At 43.9% G+C, this 18,519-nt stretch overlaps 1 protein-coding gene across 1 annotated transcript in view; it reads left to right on the top strand.

The window, feature by feature from the left end:
• The window catches only part of LOC144947555 (E3 ubiquitin-protein ligase TRIM11-like), a 39,915-nt gene extending 22,306 nt beyond the window's left edge, over positions 1–17,609 (top strand). The window contains exons 4-6 of the mRNA XM_078876775.1: positions 1,077–1,099; positions 1,454–1,557; positions 17,059–17,609. Of these exons, the coding sequence (XP_078732901.1) occupies positions 1,077–1,099; positions 1,454–1,557; positions 17,059–17,609 (678 nt within the window). The remainder of the gene's footprint in view (positions 1–1,076; positions 1,100–1,453; positions 1,558–17,058) is intronic.
• The last annotated feature ends 910 nt before the right edge of the window (positions 17,610–18,519 follow it).

Genomic DNA, 18,519 nt, shown 5'->3' with positions numbered 1-18,519 from the left:
GGCGTGAGTGGTGAGGCACGATGAGATGTGGGAAAAGAGGATCGTAGCCAGCGCCCGGCGATTGGTCGAATAAGTGGGTGCTCGCAGCGACGTCCGCAGGTGGGGTATAAAGGGGGACGCGCGAGAGCACTCGGGGAGAGTTACCCAGTTGAAGACCCGAAGACGGAGCTGAAGACTTAGTCGCCGAGTAGCTAAGTGGATGTTGGTCATCCGAGTAGCTCAGTGGGCGTTAGTCGCCAAGTAGCTAAGTGGGTGGTTGTCACCCGAGTACTAAGTGGATGTTGGTCATCCGAGTAGCCCAGTGGCGTTAGTCGCCGAGTAGCTAAGTGGATGTTGGTCATCCGAGTAGCTCAGTGGGCGTTAGTCGCCAAGTAGCTAAGTGGGTGTTTGTCACCCGAGTACTAAGTGGATGTTGGTCATCCGAGTAGCTCAGTGGGCGTTAGTCGCCAAGTAGCTAAGTGGGTGTTTGTCACCCGAGATACAAAGTAGGTGTTAGTCACCTGTAAACGAGTTTGATAAAATAAAGAGTGTGTTACCCGTGAAGTCGTCTCCCGCCGAGTTAGTACATTACATATGCATATACATGGCAATGGATCTCGATTATTAGTTGGGCTATTCATAGTTAGTCAAGACACATAATGCACGTACGTTATATATGTACATTACCGACTTTTGGCCACAAAATCGTATCAAAGATGAGCTTCTCTTGAGGTTTTTGGGCCTGAAAATTGTCCCAAAAATTCTAAACTTCTGACAAAGGTAACACGATGCTCTTGGTGCAAGTCAACCTCGCAGTGGATAATTATTTCCAATGTTGGTTCACAATCACAGCCACTCAATGTCAAGTGACACGTACGCCTATTGCCCGTGGCAACGGTTTGAGAGGCCACACCTTGCTGATGAGAACCATCGAGTCCAAACGAGTTCACGGCTTTGTCTTGTTTACAACCAACAACACTGGGATAAGTGAATGGTTGAAGTGCAGCCCAGCTCATCGCGTCTACCAATCACCGTTTGGTTAATGTGGCTGGAGGTAAACTGATTCGCGTCCCCTGTCCTGTGTCCGACTCCTGCAGGTTCACCTTAAGGAGACAAACTGGTAGGGACACATGAACTCGCACAGAATAACACACGGGGTGACGCCTTGTGTGAGACATGGGCTGCGTGATGATGATGAGTGTAATATCGCTGTGTGTAATGATGCTGTGTAAGGCACTGGCTGTGATGATGTTGTGTGTGATGCTTTGTAAGACACTCGCTGTGTGTGATGCTGCACGTGATGATGCGATGTGTGATGATTGTGAGCGATGAAGCTGTGTGTGATGATGCAGTGTAAGACACGGGCTATGTGTGATGGTGCTGTGTGTGATGGTGATATGTGTGTTGGTGCTGTGTGTGTTGGTGCTGTATAAGACACGGACTTTGTGAGTCACTGCTGGTTCTGGTGTCATAGGAGAGACACTCAGAAGGAAGCTCCACACTCATCTCTCAGCAAAAAAGACATCGCCGTGATCAGCACCCTGCAGGGAGCTGGGGTCAACCTGCTGGCATTCATGTGTGAGTTCCACGGACTCTTACCACCTGTAAATGTGTGTAATTGTGCTTGTACAAGTATGTTGTGGAGCGGTAGTGCAGTGGTTAGCGCACTGCGCTATGAACCTGGCGTCCCGAGTGTGATTCCTGCTCAAGGCCAACACCAGTGATGGATTATCTGAACCGGTCCTGGGCCTCCCCTAGGTCGACTCGGCCTCAATTGAGTACCTGGTGCGGTGTGTAAACATCACCACTGGGAAGACAAAGGCGGCCTGACGTGGTGCTGGCCACTCAACCTCTGGTGTGCCATGCAGGCCTTCATAGATGCTTGCTAACAGCACTTGCCCCAAAAATTTGTTGAGGATATACGGGGGCATCTTTGTCTTTGTAAAAGTGTATAGATCTATATTGAACCAACCGTGCTTATCGGAGGTGTATGGGTGTATGGATGAGCGAGAGTGAGTGCGGATGTCCAGTGAAGATGGGATGTATTGTGCACTGAGCTACAAACATCGTCACCAACAGGATATTCATGGCTAACATCAGTGGTGAGTGGATTCAGAAGCAATTTTGGAGCTCTCCTAGGTCCAATCGTCCTAGGTACTCATTAAGGCTGTATTGTAAACATCACCACCACAGACACAAAGGCTGCCTGGAGGATTTGTATGGTTGAATGATAAAGACTATAGATTGTAGAACAAGGACTCTTATCGTTGATTGTTAATACCCAAGGATCATACATCCAGACTAAGACATAGGAGTCTTCGGCTTCATGTTAACAGTTTGATGCACAGAGAGTCAAACTAAGGCACTTTTACAATTTTAGCTTCCCCAGTTAATGGCTGAGGCTCACAGAGCCAGACTAAGGCATTGCCTTGATTAATCTTGCCTATCACCGCACTGCACGTGCAAAGAAAAACATTACCACTGTAATGTATTCATTGGACACTAATATATAGCACAAACACGAGCATATTTCACTATTACATGAGCTTCATTGATAGTACACGTATGCATTATCCAGTGAGGATGCTGTTGGCCAAAGTAACCATTGTAGCAGATGAATATATGACTATAAGTCTTCTCTGTAATGGATGTCATCATCAGACTCGAGAAAGACTACATCACCGTTGTTATGCACAGGGTTCTTTGATAATGCCGGAGGCTCATAACCAGAATAAGGCAGCCTTAGGATTCTCAAGATTCATTCATATCTCTTGAGGCTGCTATATCCCTACTCAGGCACAGTAAGGATTATTGGGGTTCAAGGTTAATACCTGAGGCTCACAGAGCCAGACTGGGTTATCACTGTGGCTGACCATGTGTATCACTGTGCAAACAGATACATTACTTTTGCCCATGTATTGCAATACCTCTCCATTAATATACAGCACACACACGAGTGTAAAGGAGTATTACATGAACTATATTAACCCTACACGTGTGTATTAGTGAATGAGGATGCTCTTGCTATGCTGTGTTTGTGTGATTATTTTACACAGTGATACGATGGCTGAGATTCTGAGGATTCATTATTAGTACTTGAGGCAGCGTGATACAGGCTCAGACACAGTTAGAATTCATAGGGCTCTGTGTTAATGCCTAAAGCTCTAAGAATCAAAGGCACCTTTAGGATTCTGTGTTATTATTCAGAGGTTAATCAGACAGCCAGCCATGGGCTTGACCTTGGTTGACCGTGTAAATCACAACCTAGGCAAAAAGGTGAATTACTATAAAACATATATCAATATACCTACACATTAAAATATAGCACATACACACAGATGAGTGCAAATCACTATTACATGAGCTCCATTAACACTACACGTGTGTATAATTGAGTGAGGATGTTATTGCTATTCTGCGTGTCACACACACTCACACACGCTAGGGCTAAGATGTTTAGGATTCATTATTAGTGCTTGAGGCAGCGAGATCCAGACACCTTGAGGATTATTAAGGTTCAGTGTTACAGCCTGATGCTCTCAGAATCAAAGGCAACTTTAGGTTTTAGTAGACAGCCAGACCAAGGCATAAGCTGAGTTGCCCGTGCAAATCACTACACAGGCAACAACAAGTTAATAACAAAAGAACACGTATCAACATATACCAATACGTTGATATAGACAGAGCTCTCTCGTATGGCCTTAACAGACTGTTGGGGCAAGTGCTGTTAGTGAGCTCCTATGAAGGGGTGGGTGGCCAGCACCACGCCCGACCGCCTTTGTCTCCCCAGTGGCGATGTTTACACACCGCAGTCATCACTACACTCTCTCACACACACACACACGATTGTACATCACTACACTATCACACACACACGAGTGAACATCACTACACTATCACACACACACGAGTGTACATCACTACACTACACTATGAGATCTCTTTTACCAGTGGCAAAATATAATAGTAGGTTTTTACCCTTTTAACTGGTACAAAACTGACACCTTTATTCAAAGCATCATGTTTGCAATGACCACAACACAAGTAGTCAAAAAAGCAAACAAAAAGAAGCAACTCTGATAAAGATGATAATATGCACTGTCCTTGAAGTTGATTGGCCCACACCCGAGACGGCTTTCTTTAGTCCCCATTGGTGTAGGGCCAGATGACACCAGAAGGCGTACAACTCAAACACAGTGCAATATCAGAGTATTGAGAGCTCGGGGTAAGCATTTACACTATGAGATCTCTTTTACCAGTGGCAAAATATAATAGTAGGTTTTTACCCTTTTAACTGGTACAAAACTGACACCTTTATTCAAGGCATCATGTTTGCAATGACCACAACACAAGTAGTCAAAAAAGCAAACAAAAAGAAGCAACTCTGATAAAGATGATAATATGCACTGTCCTTGAAGTTGATTGACCCACAACTTCAAGGACAGTGCATATTATCAGAGCTCTCAATACTCTGCATATTATCAGAGCTCTCAATACTCTGATATTGCACTGTGTTTGAGTTGTACGCTTTCTGGTGTCATCTGGCCCTACACCAATGGGGACTAAAGAAAGCCGTCTCGGGTGTGGGCCAATCAACTTCAAGGACAGTGCATATTATCATCTTTATCAGAGTTGATTCTTTTTGTTTGCTTTTTTGACTACTTGTGTTGTGGTCATTGCAAACATGATGCCTTGAATAAAGGTGTCAGTTTTGTACCAGTTAAAAGGGTAAAAACCTACTATTATATTTTGCCACTGGTAAAATAGATCTCATAGTGTAAATGCTTACCCCGAGCTCTCAATACTCTGATATTGCACTGTGTTTGAGTTGTACGCCTTCTGGTGTCATCTGGCCCTACACCAATAGGGACTAAAGAAAGCCGTCTCGGGTGTGGGCCAATCAACTTCAAGGACAGTGCATATTATCATCTTTATCAGAGTTGCTTCTTTTTGTTTGCTTTTTTGACTACTTGTGTTGTGGTCATTGCAAACATGATGCCTTGAATAAAGGTGTCAGTTTTGTACCAGTTAAAAGGGTAAAAACCTACTATTATATTTTGCCACTGGTAAAAGAGATCTCATAGTGTAAATGCTTACCCCGAGCTCTCAATACTCTGATATTGCACTGTGTTTGAGTTGTACGCCTTCTGGTGTCATCTGGCCCTACACCAATGGGGACTAAAGAAAGCCGTCTCGGGTGTGGGCCAATCAACTTCAAGGACAGTGCATATTATCATCTTTATCAGAGTTGCTTCTTTTTGTTTGCTTTTTTGACTACTTGTGTTGTGGTCATTGCAAACATGATGCCTTGAATAAAGGTGTCAGTTTTGTACCAGTTAAAAGGGTAAAAACCTACTATTATCACTACACTATCACACACACACACACGAGTGTGCATCACTACATTATCACACACACACACACGAGTGAACATCACTACACTATCACACACACACACACACACGAGTGTACATCACTACACTATCACACACACACACGAGTGAACATAACTACACTATCACACACACACACGAGTGAACATAACTACACTATCACACACACACGAGTGTACATCACTACACTATCACACACACACACACAGTGTACATCACTACACTATCACAAACACGAGTGTACATCACTACACTATCACACATACAGTGTACATCACTACACTATCTCACACACGAGTGTACATCACTACACTCTCACACACACACACACACGAGTGTACATCACTACACTATCACACACACACACGTGTACATCACTACACTATAACACACACAGAGTTTACATCACTACACTATCAAACACAAACGAGTGTACATCACTACACTATCACACACACGAGAGTACATCACAACACTATCACACACACACGAGTTTACATCACTACACTATTAAACACACACACTGAGAGTACATCACTACACTATCACACACACACGAGTGTACATCAGTACACTATCTCACACACACGAATGTACATCACTAAACTATCACACACACACACACACGAGTGTACATCACTACACTATCACACACACACACGAGTGTACATCACTACACTATCACACACACAGAGTTTACATCACTACACGATTACACACACACACACGAGTGTACATCACTACACTATCTCACACACACACGAGTGTACATCACTACACTATCACACACACACAGTGTACATCACTACACTATCACACACACACAGTGTACATCACTACACTATCTCACACACACGAGTGTACATCACTACACTATCACACACACACGAGTGTACATCACTACACTATCACACACACACGAGTGTACATCGCTACACTATCACACACACACACACGAGTGTACATCACTACACTATCACACACACACAGTGTACATCACTACACTATCACACACACACAGTGTACATCACTACACTATCTCACACACACGAGTGTACATCGCTACACTATCACACACACACACACGAGTGTACATCACTACGCTAACACACACACACGGGTGTACATCACTACACTATCACACACACACAGAGTGTACATCACTACACTATCACACACACACGGGTGTACATCACTACACTATCACACACACACACGAGTGTACATCACTACATTATCACACACACACACACGAGTGAACATCACTACACTATCACACACACACACACACGAGTGAACATCACTACACTATCACACACACACGAGTGTACATCACTACACTATCACACACACACACACACACGAGTGTACATCACTACATTATCACACACACACACACACGAGTGAACATCACTACACTATCACACACACACACACGAGTGTACATCACTACACTATCACACACACACACACACACACGAGTGTACATCACTACATTATCACACACACACACACACGAGTGTACATCACTACACTATCACACACACACACACGAGTGTACATCACTACACTATCACACACACACACGAGTGAACATAACTACACTATCACACATACCCGAGTGTACATCACTACACTATCACACACACACACTGAGTGTTCATCACTACACTATCACACACACACACGAGTGTACATCACTACACTATCACACACGCACGAGTGTGTATCACTACACTATCACACACACACACGAGTGTACATCACTACACTATCAAACACACACGAGTGTACATCACTACACTATCACACACACGAGTGTACATCACTACACTATCACACACACGAGTGTACATCACTACACTATCACACACACGAGTGTACATCACTACACTATCAAACACACACGAGTGTACATCACTAAACTATCACACACACGAGTGTACATCACTATACTATCACACACACACGAGTGTACATCACTACACTATCACACACACACACACGAGTGCACATCACTACATTATCACACACCCACACGAGTGTACATCACTACACTATCACACACACGAGTGTACATCACTACACTATCAAACACACACGAGTGTACATCACTACACTATCACACACACGAGTGTACATCACTACACTATCACACACACACGAGTGTACATCACTACACTATCACACACACACACGAGTGTACATCACTACACTATCACACACACGAGTGTACATCACTACACTATCACACACACGAGTGTACATCACTACACTATCACACATACAGTGTACATCACTACACTATCTCACACACGAGTGTACATCACTACACTATCACACACACACACGAGTGTACATCACTACACTATCACACACACACACACACGAGTGTACATCACTACATTATCACACACACACACACGAGTGTACATCACTACACTATCACACACACACACACGAGTGTACATCACTACACTATCACACACACAGAGTTTACATCACTACACTATCAAACACAAACGAGTGTACATCACTACACTATCACACACACGAGAGTACATCACTACACTATCACACACACACGAGTTTACATCACTACACTATTAAACACACACACTGAGAGTACATCACTACACTATCACACACACACGAGTGTACATCACTACACTATCTCACACACACGAGTGTACATCACTAAACTATCACACACACACACACGAGTGTACATCACTACACTATCACACACACAGAGTTTACATCACTACACTATCACACACACGAGTGTACATCACTACACTATCACACACACACACACGAGTGTACATCACTACACTATCACACACACACACGAGTGAACATAACTACACTATCACACATACCCGAGTGTACATCACTACACTATTACACACACACACTGAGTGTTCATCACTACACTATCACACACACACACGAGTGTACATCACTACACTATCACACACGCACGAGTGTGTATCAATACACTATCACACACACACACACGAGTGTACATCACTACACTATCAAACACACACGAGTGTACATCACTACACTATCACACACACGAGTGTACATCACTACACTATCACACACACGAGTGTACATCACTACACTATCACACACACGAGTGTACATCACTACACTATCAAACACACACGAGTGTACATCACTACACTATCAAACACACACGAGTGTACATCACTACACTATCACACACACGAGTGTACATCACTACACTATCACACACACACGAGTGTACATCACTACACTATCACACACACACACACGAGTGTACATCACTACATTATCACACACCCACACGAGTGTACATCACTACACTATCACACACACGAGTGTACATCACTACACTATCAAACACACACGAGTGTACATCACTACACTATCACACACACGAGTGTACATCACTACACTATCACACACACACGAGTGTACATCACTACACTATCACACACACACACATACACGAGTGTACATCACTACACTATCACACACACGAGTGTACATCACTACACTATCACACATACAGTGTACATCACTACACTATCAAACACACACGAGTGTACATCACTACACTATCACACACACACACGAGTGTACATCACTACACTATCACACACACACGAGTTTACATCACTACACTATTAAACACACACACTGAGAGTACATCATTACACTATCACACACACACGAGTGTACATCACTACACTATCTCACACACACGAGTGTACATCACTAAACTATCACACACACACACACGAGTGTACATCACTACACTATCACACACACACACGAGTGTACATCACTACACTATCACACACACACAGTGTACATCACTACACTATCACACACACACGAGTGTACATCACTGCACTATCTCACACACACGAGTGTACATCACTACATTATCACACACACACGAGTGTACATCACTACACTATCACACACACACGAGTGTACATCGCTACACTATCACACACTCACACACACGAGTGTACATCACTACATTATCACACACACACGAGTGTACATCACTACACTATCACACACACACAGTGTACATCACTACAATATCTCACACACACGAGTGTACATCACTACATTATCACACACACACACGAGTGTACATCACTACGCTAACACACACACACGGGTGTACATCACTACACTATCACACACACACAGAGTGTACATCACTACACTATCACACACACACGGGTGTACATCACTACACTATCACACACACACACACGAGTGTACATCACTACATTATCACACACACACGAGTGAACATCACTACACTATCACACACACAAACACACACGAGTGAACATCACTACACTATCACACACACACGAGTGTACATCACTACACTATCACACACACACACACGAGTGTACATCACTACATTATCACACACACACACACACGAGTGAACATCACTCCACTATCACACACACACACGAGTGTACATCACTACACTATCACACACACACACACACACGAGTGTACATCACTACATTATCACACACACACACGAGTGTACATCACTACACTATCACACACACACACACGAGTGTACATCACTACACTATCACTCACACACACGTGTACATCACTACACTATCACACACACACACACACGAGTGTACATCACTACATTATCACACACACACACGAGTGTACATCACTACACTATCACACACACACACACGAGTGAACATAACTACACTATCACACATACCCGAGTGTACATCACTACACTATCACACACACACACACACGAGTGTACATTACAACACTATCACACACACACGTGTACATCACTACACTATCACACACACACACGAGTGTACATCACTACACTATCAAACACACACGAGTGTACATCACTACACTATCACACACACGAGTGTACATCACTACACTATCACACACACACACACACGAGTGTACATCACTACACTATTACACACACACACTGAGTGTTCATCACTACACTATCACACACACACACGAGTGTACATCACTACACTATCACACACGCACGAGTGTGTATCACTACACTATCACACACACGAGTGTTCATCACTACACTATCAAACACACACGAGTGTACATCACTACACTATCACACACACGAGTGTACATCACTACACTATCACACACACACGAGTGTACATCACTACACTATCACACACACACACACGAGTGTACATCACTACATTATCACACACCCACACGAGTGTACATCACTACACTATCACACACACGAGTGTACATCACTACACTATCACACACACGAGTGTACATCACTACACTATCACACACACACGAGTGTACATCACTACACTATCACACACACACACACACGAGTGTACATCACTACATTATCACACACACACACGAGTGTACATCACTACACTATCACACACACACACACGAGAGTACATCACTACACTATCACACACACACACACACGAGTGTACATCACTACACTATCACACACACACGAGTGTACATTACTACACTATCACACACACACGTGTACATCACTACACTATCACACACACACGAGTGTACATCACTACACTATCAAACACACACGAGTGTACATCACTACACTATCACACACACGAGTGTACATCACTACACTATCACACACACACGAGTGTACATCACTACACTATCACACACACACACACACACGAGTGTACATCACTACACTATCAAACACACACGAGTGTACATCACTACACTATCACACACACGAGTGTACATCACTACACTATCACACACACGAGTGTACATCACTACACTATCACACACACGAGTGTACATCACTACACTATCAAACACACACGAGTGTACATCACTACACTATCACACACACGAGTGTACATCACTACACTATCACACACACACGAGTGTACATCACTACACTATCACACACACACACACGAGTGTACATCACTACACTATTACACACACACACTGAGTGTTCATCACTACACTATCACACACACACGAGTGTACATCACTACACTATCACACACACAGAGTTTACATCACTACAATATTACACATACACACGAGTGTACATCACTACACTATTACACACACAGTGTACATCACTACACTATCTCACACACACGAGTGTACATCACTACATTATCACACACACACGAGTGTACATCACTACACTATCACACACACGAGTGTACATCACTACACTATCAAACACACACGAGTGTACATCACTACACTATCACACACACGAGTGTACATCACTACACTATCACACACACACGAGTGTACATCACTACACTATCACACACACACACACACGAGTGTACATCACTACACTATCACACACACACAGTGTACATCACTACACTATCACACACACACAGTGTACATCACTACACTATCACACACACACACGAGTGTACATCACTACGCTAACACACACACACGGGTGTACATCACTACACTATCACACACACACAGAGTGTACATCACTACACTATCACACACACACGGGTGTACATCACTACACTATCACACACACACACGAGTGTACATCACTACATTATCACACACACACACGAGTGAACATCACTACACTATCACACACACAAACACACACGAGTGAACATCACTACACTATCACACACACACGAGTGTACATCACTACACTATCACACACACACACACACACGAGTGTACATCACTACATTATCACACACACACACACACGAGTGAACATCACTACACTGTCACACACACACACACGAGTGTACATCACTACACTATCACACACACACACACACACGAGTGTACATCACTACATTATCACACACACACACGAGTGTACATCACTACACTATCACACACACACACACACACGAGTGTACATCACTACACTATCACTCACACACACGAGTGAACATAACTACACTATCACACATACCCGAGTGTACATCACTACACTATCACACACACACACACGAGTGTACATTACTACACTATCACACACACACGTGTACATCACTACACTATCACACACACACACTAGTGTACATCACTACACTATCAAACACACACGAGTGTACATCACTACACTATCACACACACGAGTGTACATCACTACACTATCACACACACACGAGTGTACATCACTACACTATCACACACACACACACGAGTGTACATCACTACACTATTACACACACACACTGAGTGTTCATCACTACACTATCACACACACACACGAGTGTACATCACTACACTATCACACACGCACGAGTGTGTATCACTACACTATCACACACACGAGTGTACATCACTACACTATCAAACACACACGAGTGAACATCACTACACTATCACACACACGAGTGTACATCACTACACTATCACACACACACGAGTGTACATCACTACACTATCACACACACACACACGAGTGTACATCACTACATTATCACACACCCACACGAGTGTACATCACTACACTATCACACACACGAGTGTACATCACTACACTATCAAACACACACGAGTGTACATCACTACACTATCACACACACGAGTGTACATCACTACACTATCACACACACACGAGTGTACATCACTACACTATCACACACACACACACACGAGTGTACATCACTACATTATCACACACACACACGAGTGTACATCACTACACTATCACACACACACACACACGAGAGTACATCACTACACTATCTCACACACACACACACACGAGTGTACATCACTACACTATCACACACACACGAGTGTACATTACTACACTATCACACACACACGTGTACATCACTACACTATCACACACACACGAGTGTACATCACTACACTATCACACACACGAGTGTACATCACTACACTATCACACACACACGAGTGTACATCACTACACTATCACACACACACACACACGAGTGTACATCACTACACTATCAAACACACACGAGTGTACATCACTACACTATCACACACACGAGTGTACATCACTACACTATCACACACACGAGTGTACATCACTACACTATCACACACACGAGTGTACATCACTACACTATCAAACACACACGAGTGTACATCACTACACTATCACACACACACGAGTGTACATCACTACACTATCACACACACACACACACGAGTGTACATCACTACACTATTACACACACACACTGAGTGTTCATCACTACACTATCACACACACACGAGTGTACATCACTACACTATCACACACACAGAGTTTACATCACTACAATATTACACACACACACGAGTGTACACCACTACACTATCACACACACACACACACGAGTGTACATCACTACACTATCACACACACACACACCAGTGTACATAACTACACTTTCACACACACACTGAGTGTTCATCACTACACTATCACACACACACACGAGTGTACATCACTACACTATCACACACACACGAGTGTACATCACTACACTATCTCACACACACGAGTGTACATCACTACATTATCACACACACACGAGTGTACATCACTACACTATCACACACACACACGAGTGTACATCACTACACTATCACACACACACACACACGAGTGTACATCACTACACTATCACACACACACACACCAGTGTACATAACTACACTTTCACACACACACTGAGTGTTCATCACTACACTATCACACACACACACGAGTGTACATCACTACACTATCACACACACATACGAGTGTACATCACTACGCTAACACACACACAAGTGTACATCACTACACTATCACACACACACACACACACGAGTGTACATCACTACACTATCACACACACACATACGAGTGTACATCACTACACTATCACACACACGAGTATACATCACTACACTATCACACACAAACTAGTGTACATCACTACACTATCACACACGCACGAGTGTACATCACTACACTATCACACACACACGAGTGTACATCACTACCCTATCACCAAACAAGTGTACATCACTACACTATCACACACACACGAGTGTACATCACTACACTATCACACACGCACGAGTGTACATCACTACACTATCACACACACACACGAGTGTACATCACTACACTATCACACACACAGAGTTTATATCACTACACTATTACACACACACGAGTGTACATCACTACATTATCACACACACACACGAGTGTACATCACTACACTATCACACACACGTGTACATCACTACACTATCACACACACACACACACACGAGTGTACATCACTACACTATCACACACACACGAGTGTACATCACTACACTATCACACACACGAGTGAACATCACTACACTATCACACACACACACACACGAGTGAACATAACTACACTATCACACACACCCGAGTGTACATCACTACACTATCACACACACACACGAGTGTACATCACTACACTATCACACACACACACACGAGTGTACATCACTACACTATCACACACACACACACGAGTGTACATCACTACACTATCACACACACACGAGTGTACATCACTACACCATCACACACACACACGAGTGTACATCACTACACTATCACACACACACACACACACGAGTGTACATCACTACACTATCACACACACACGAGTGTACATCACTACACTATCACACACACACGAGTGTACATCACTACACTATCACACACACACGAGTGTACATCACTACACTATCACACACACACACACACGAGTGTACATCACTACACTATCACACACACACGAGTGTACATCACTACACTATCACACACACACGAGTGTACATCACTACACTATCACACACACACGAGTGTACATCACTACACTATCACACACACACGAGTGTACATCACTACACTATCACACACACGAGTGAACATCACTACACTATCACACACACACGAGTGTACATCACTACACTATCACACACACACGAGTGTACATCACTACACTATCACACACACACACGAGTGTACATCACTACACTATCACACACACACACGAGTGTACATCACTACACTATCACACACACACACGAGTGTACATCACTACACTATCACACACACACACGAGTATACATCACTACACTATCACACACACACACGAGTGTACATCACTACACTATCACACACACACACACACGAGTGGACATCACTACACTATCACACCCATCTCGAGTGCCGTGCCGGCCTTCACAGGTGCTCACCAACACCACTTGCCCCTACAGCCTGTGAAAGGTGACACACGGGAGATGTTTGTGTTTGTTGTACACACACAGAGACGCTGCGGCGGTGTTGATATCCACGCTGCTGCTGCTGCTGTGATTCACTGCCTCCCACTGGCACTACCGCACAATGGGGCTGGACGATGAATCGATTTCAAATCGTAGTCGCAATTTGAAACAATGCGATTAGCAAATTGCAAAGGCTGCGATTTTTTGCGATTTGAAAAGTCCTATTTGCTTTCTTATTGGAATTGTTTTATTTTTTATTATTAGAACTTTATTGATTTAACTTAACAATTCATTCTAGATTTGAAGCTTTCGTGACTGCAATGATTCATACTCTTAGGTTGTTTCGGTAAAGTCACGTAGGAAAAAATAAATAAATAATACAAAATGAAAATAACTCAATTAAATCACGACGTTTCGGAGGCAACACAAGTCTCCGTCTTCAGGTGGGACCGTCACAGCTAAATTTGCTGTATCACTTTATATTATTATATTACTATTATTTTATTTTATTATTATTAGTTAATTTTATTATTATTTTTATCATTTTTAGTTAATACTATGTTATGTTATTATTATTTTGTTAGTATTATTTTATTATTAAAAAATATCTTATTAGTATTTTATTATTACGTTATCCATATTAATTTATTGTTATTTTATTTTAATATTATTGTTGTATTATAATTTTTTATTTTACTACTATTATTTTATTATTATTTTGGCGCTATTATTATTTTAATAGTAATTTATTTTATTATTATTACTATTTTATTTTTATTTTATTATTATTATTTTATATTATTATTTAACCTACGTGACTTTACCGAAAAAACTTAACAATTGTTCTATGTTTGATCGTTCTATTTCTATTAAAACATTTTAATAAATACATGTTGGAAGCAATATATTTTAAGTTTTCAGCCTTGCATTAGAATATATAGAGCAGTTCACATTTTGATGGTATCATCACATGTTTTACATCTATTACACAGTGAATATTGAACTGAAGCTCGACTTTTAAAAATGTAGATGGCGGGGCAGACAAACGCACCGCTGTACTGTACTTCTGTGCTCTCGCCAGCCGCGCCGCCTGCCTTCACCAACGCGCGGTGACCGGCGTGGTGAAGTATGGTCAAATATCCCCTGCGACCCGCACTGTGTATGGAGGCCCTCATCCAGCAGTGGATTGACAAAGTGCCCGTTACATGTCATCACACCGATAGCTACGCATTACAACGTTGTTTAACAATGCTCATTATGAATTGCTCTACTGTAGTGTACGTGCGTGTTAGTGCACGAGTGCTGTTGTTATAGTGGTGCTGTTGTTACACGGCTACTGTGATTATCGTTACTGCAGATGGACGCTCACCGACTCTGGACCCATTCTCGGCCAACAACAACCTCCAGATTTCCTCGGACCTCAGGACGATGACGTGGACCCATGTCTCCCAGGGTCGCCCCTATCACCCACACCGCTTTAATGTCTACCACCAAGCCCTGTGCTCCGAGAGCTTCTCGTCGGGTCAGCACTACTGGGAGGTGGACGTGGGGGGTGCGGCGGGGAGCTGTGCGGTTGGAGTCGCGTACGGGACGATGGAACGGAAAGGGGGTGCTAAAAAATACTGGCTGGGACACAACGACTCATCCTGGGTTTTATATAAATATGACAACAGCTGCTCAGTGCGTCATGGTGGTGTAACGACCTCTGTGCCGATGAGGGATCCTCCCCGGAGAGTCGGGTTTCACCTGCACTGGGAGGCGGGGCTGCTGTCGTTTTACCGCGCCGACTCCATGGAGCTGCTGCACTCCGTCCACCACTCGTTTAGTCAACCGCTCTACCCAGCACTGAGTGTGTATGGTGTTGATGGTAGCTCAGTGAGGATTTTGGATCTGAGTCGTGTGTCCTGAGAGCACGGAGTGTGAGCAGCGCAGAGGAACGGGCACAACGCACAGACTCACGCACACAAAGACACAGATCCCCCGTGTAGCCTTAACAGGCTGCAGGGGTAAAGGCTGGTACAGAGCACCTATGAAGGCCAGCACGGCACACAGGAGGGTGGGGGGCCAACACCATGCCCGGCCGCCTTTGTCTTTCCAGTGTTGACGTTTACACACCGCACCAGTGAATCATGTGAGGCTGAGTCGACCTAGGGGATGCCCATGACCGGTTTACAAACACCATTGATAGCGATTATTTGAATCGGTCTTGGGTCTCGCCTAGGTCGGCTCAGCCTCAAATGAGAACCTGCTGCGGTGTGTAAACATCGCCACTGGGGAGACAAAGGCGGATCAGGCGTGGTGCTGGCCACTAACCCTCTCTCTCTTGTGCTGTGGCGGCCTTCATAGGTGGTGGTTAACAGCACTTGCCCCAACAGTATTTTAAGGCTATATGGGGGATCTTTGTCTTTAGTGTATAGAGGGGCATGTGTGGTAGTGTGGGGTGGAGCGGTGGTGCAGTGGTTAGCGCACTGGTGGGGGAGGGCGGAGCCAAGCTTCTCTCTGACGTCATCGTCCCTCGCACCGCGCGCCGCGTGGCGCTCAACGCCGAGAGGGCGGAGCTCCACCGCGGGCGTGCTGGGAACACGCGTCACGTGACGTTACGGAGTGACGCGCGCCATCCCCCTCGTGGTCACTCGCTCGTTGGGCGATAAACCCGGGGTGGGAATGGGATGGCATCACTAAGGGGGGGGGGGGACTACTCGTGGTGTGTGCCGAGTGTCGCTTAGCCAAAACATTTTTGTTATAACCTGGGGTCGAGTGACCCCCTCCTCCCCCCACCCAAACTAGTTTTATTTTACAGGGCATAGAGAGAGAGAGA

Source organism: Lampetra fluviatilis, chromosome 45 (genome assembly GCF_964198595.1).
Source record: "Lampetra fluviatilis chromosome 45, kcLamFluv1.1, whole genome shotgun sequence".
Taxonomy (NCBI): domain Eukaryota; kingdom Metazoa; phylum Chordata; class Hyperoartia; order Petromyzontiformes; family Petromyzontidae; genus Lampetra; species Lampetra fluviatilis.
The sequence above is the reverse complement of the archived record's forward strand: the minus strand, read 5'-3'. Positions and strand labels throughout refer to the sequence as shown.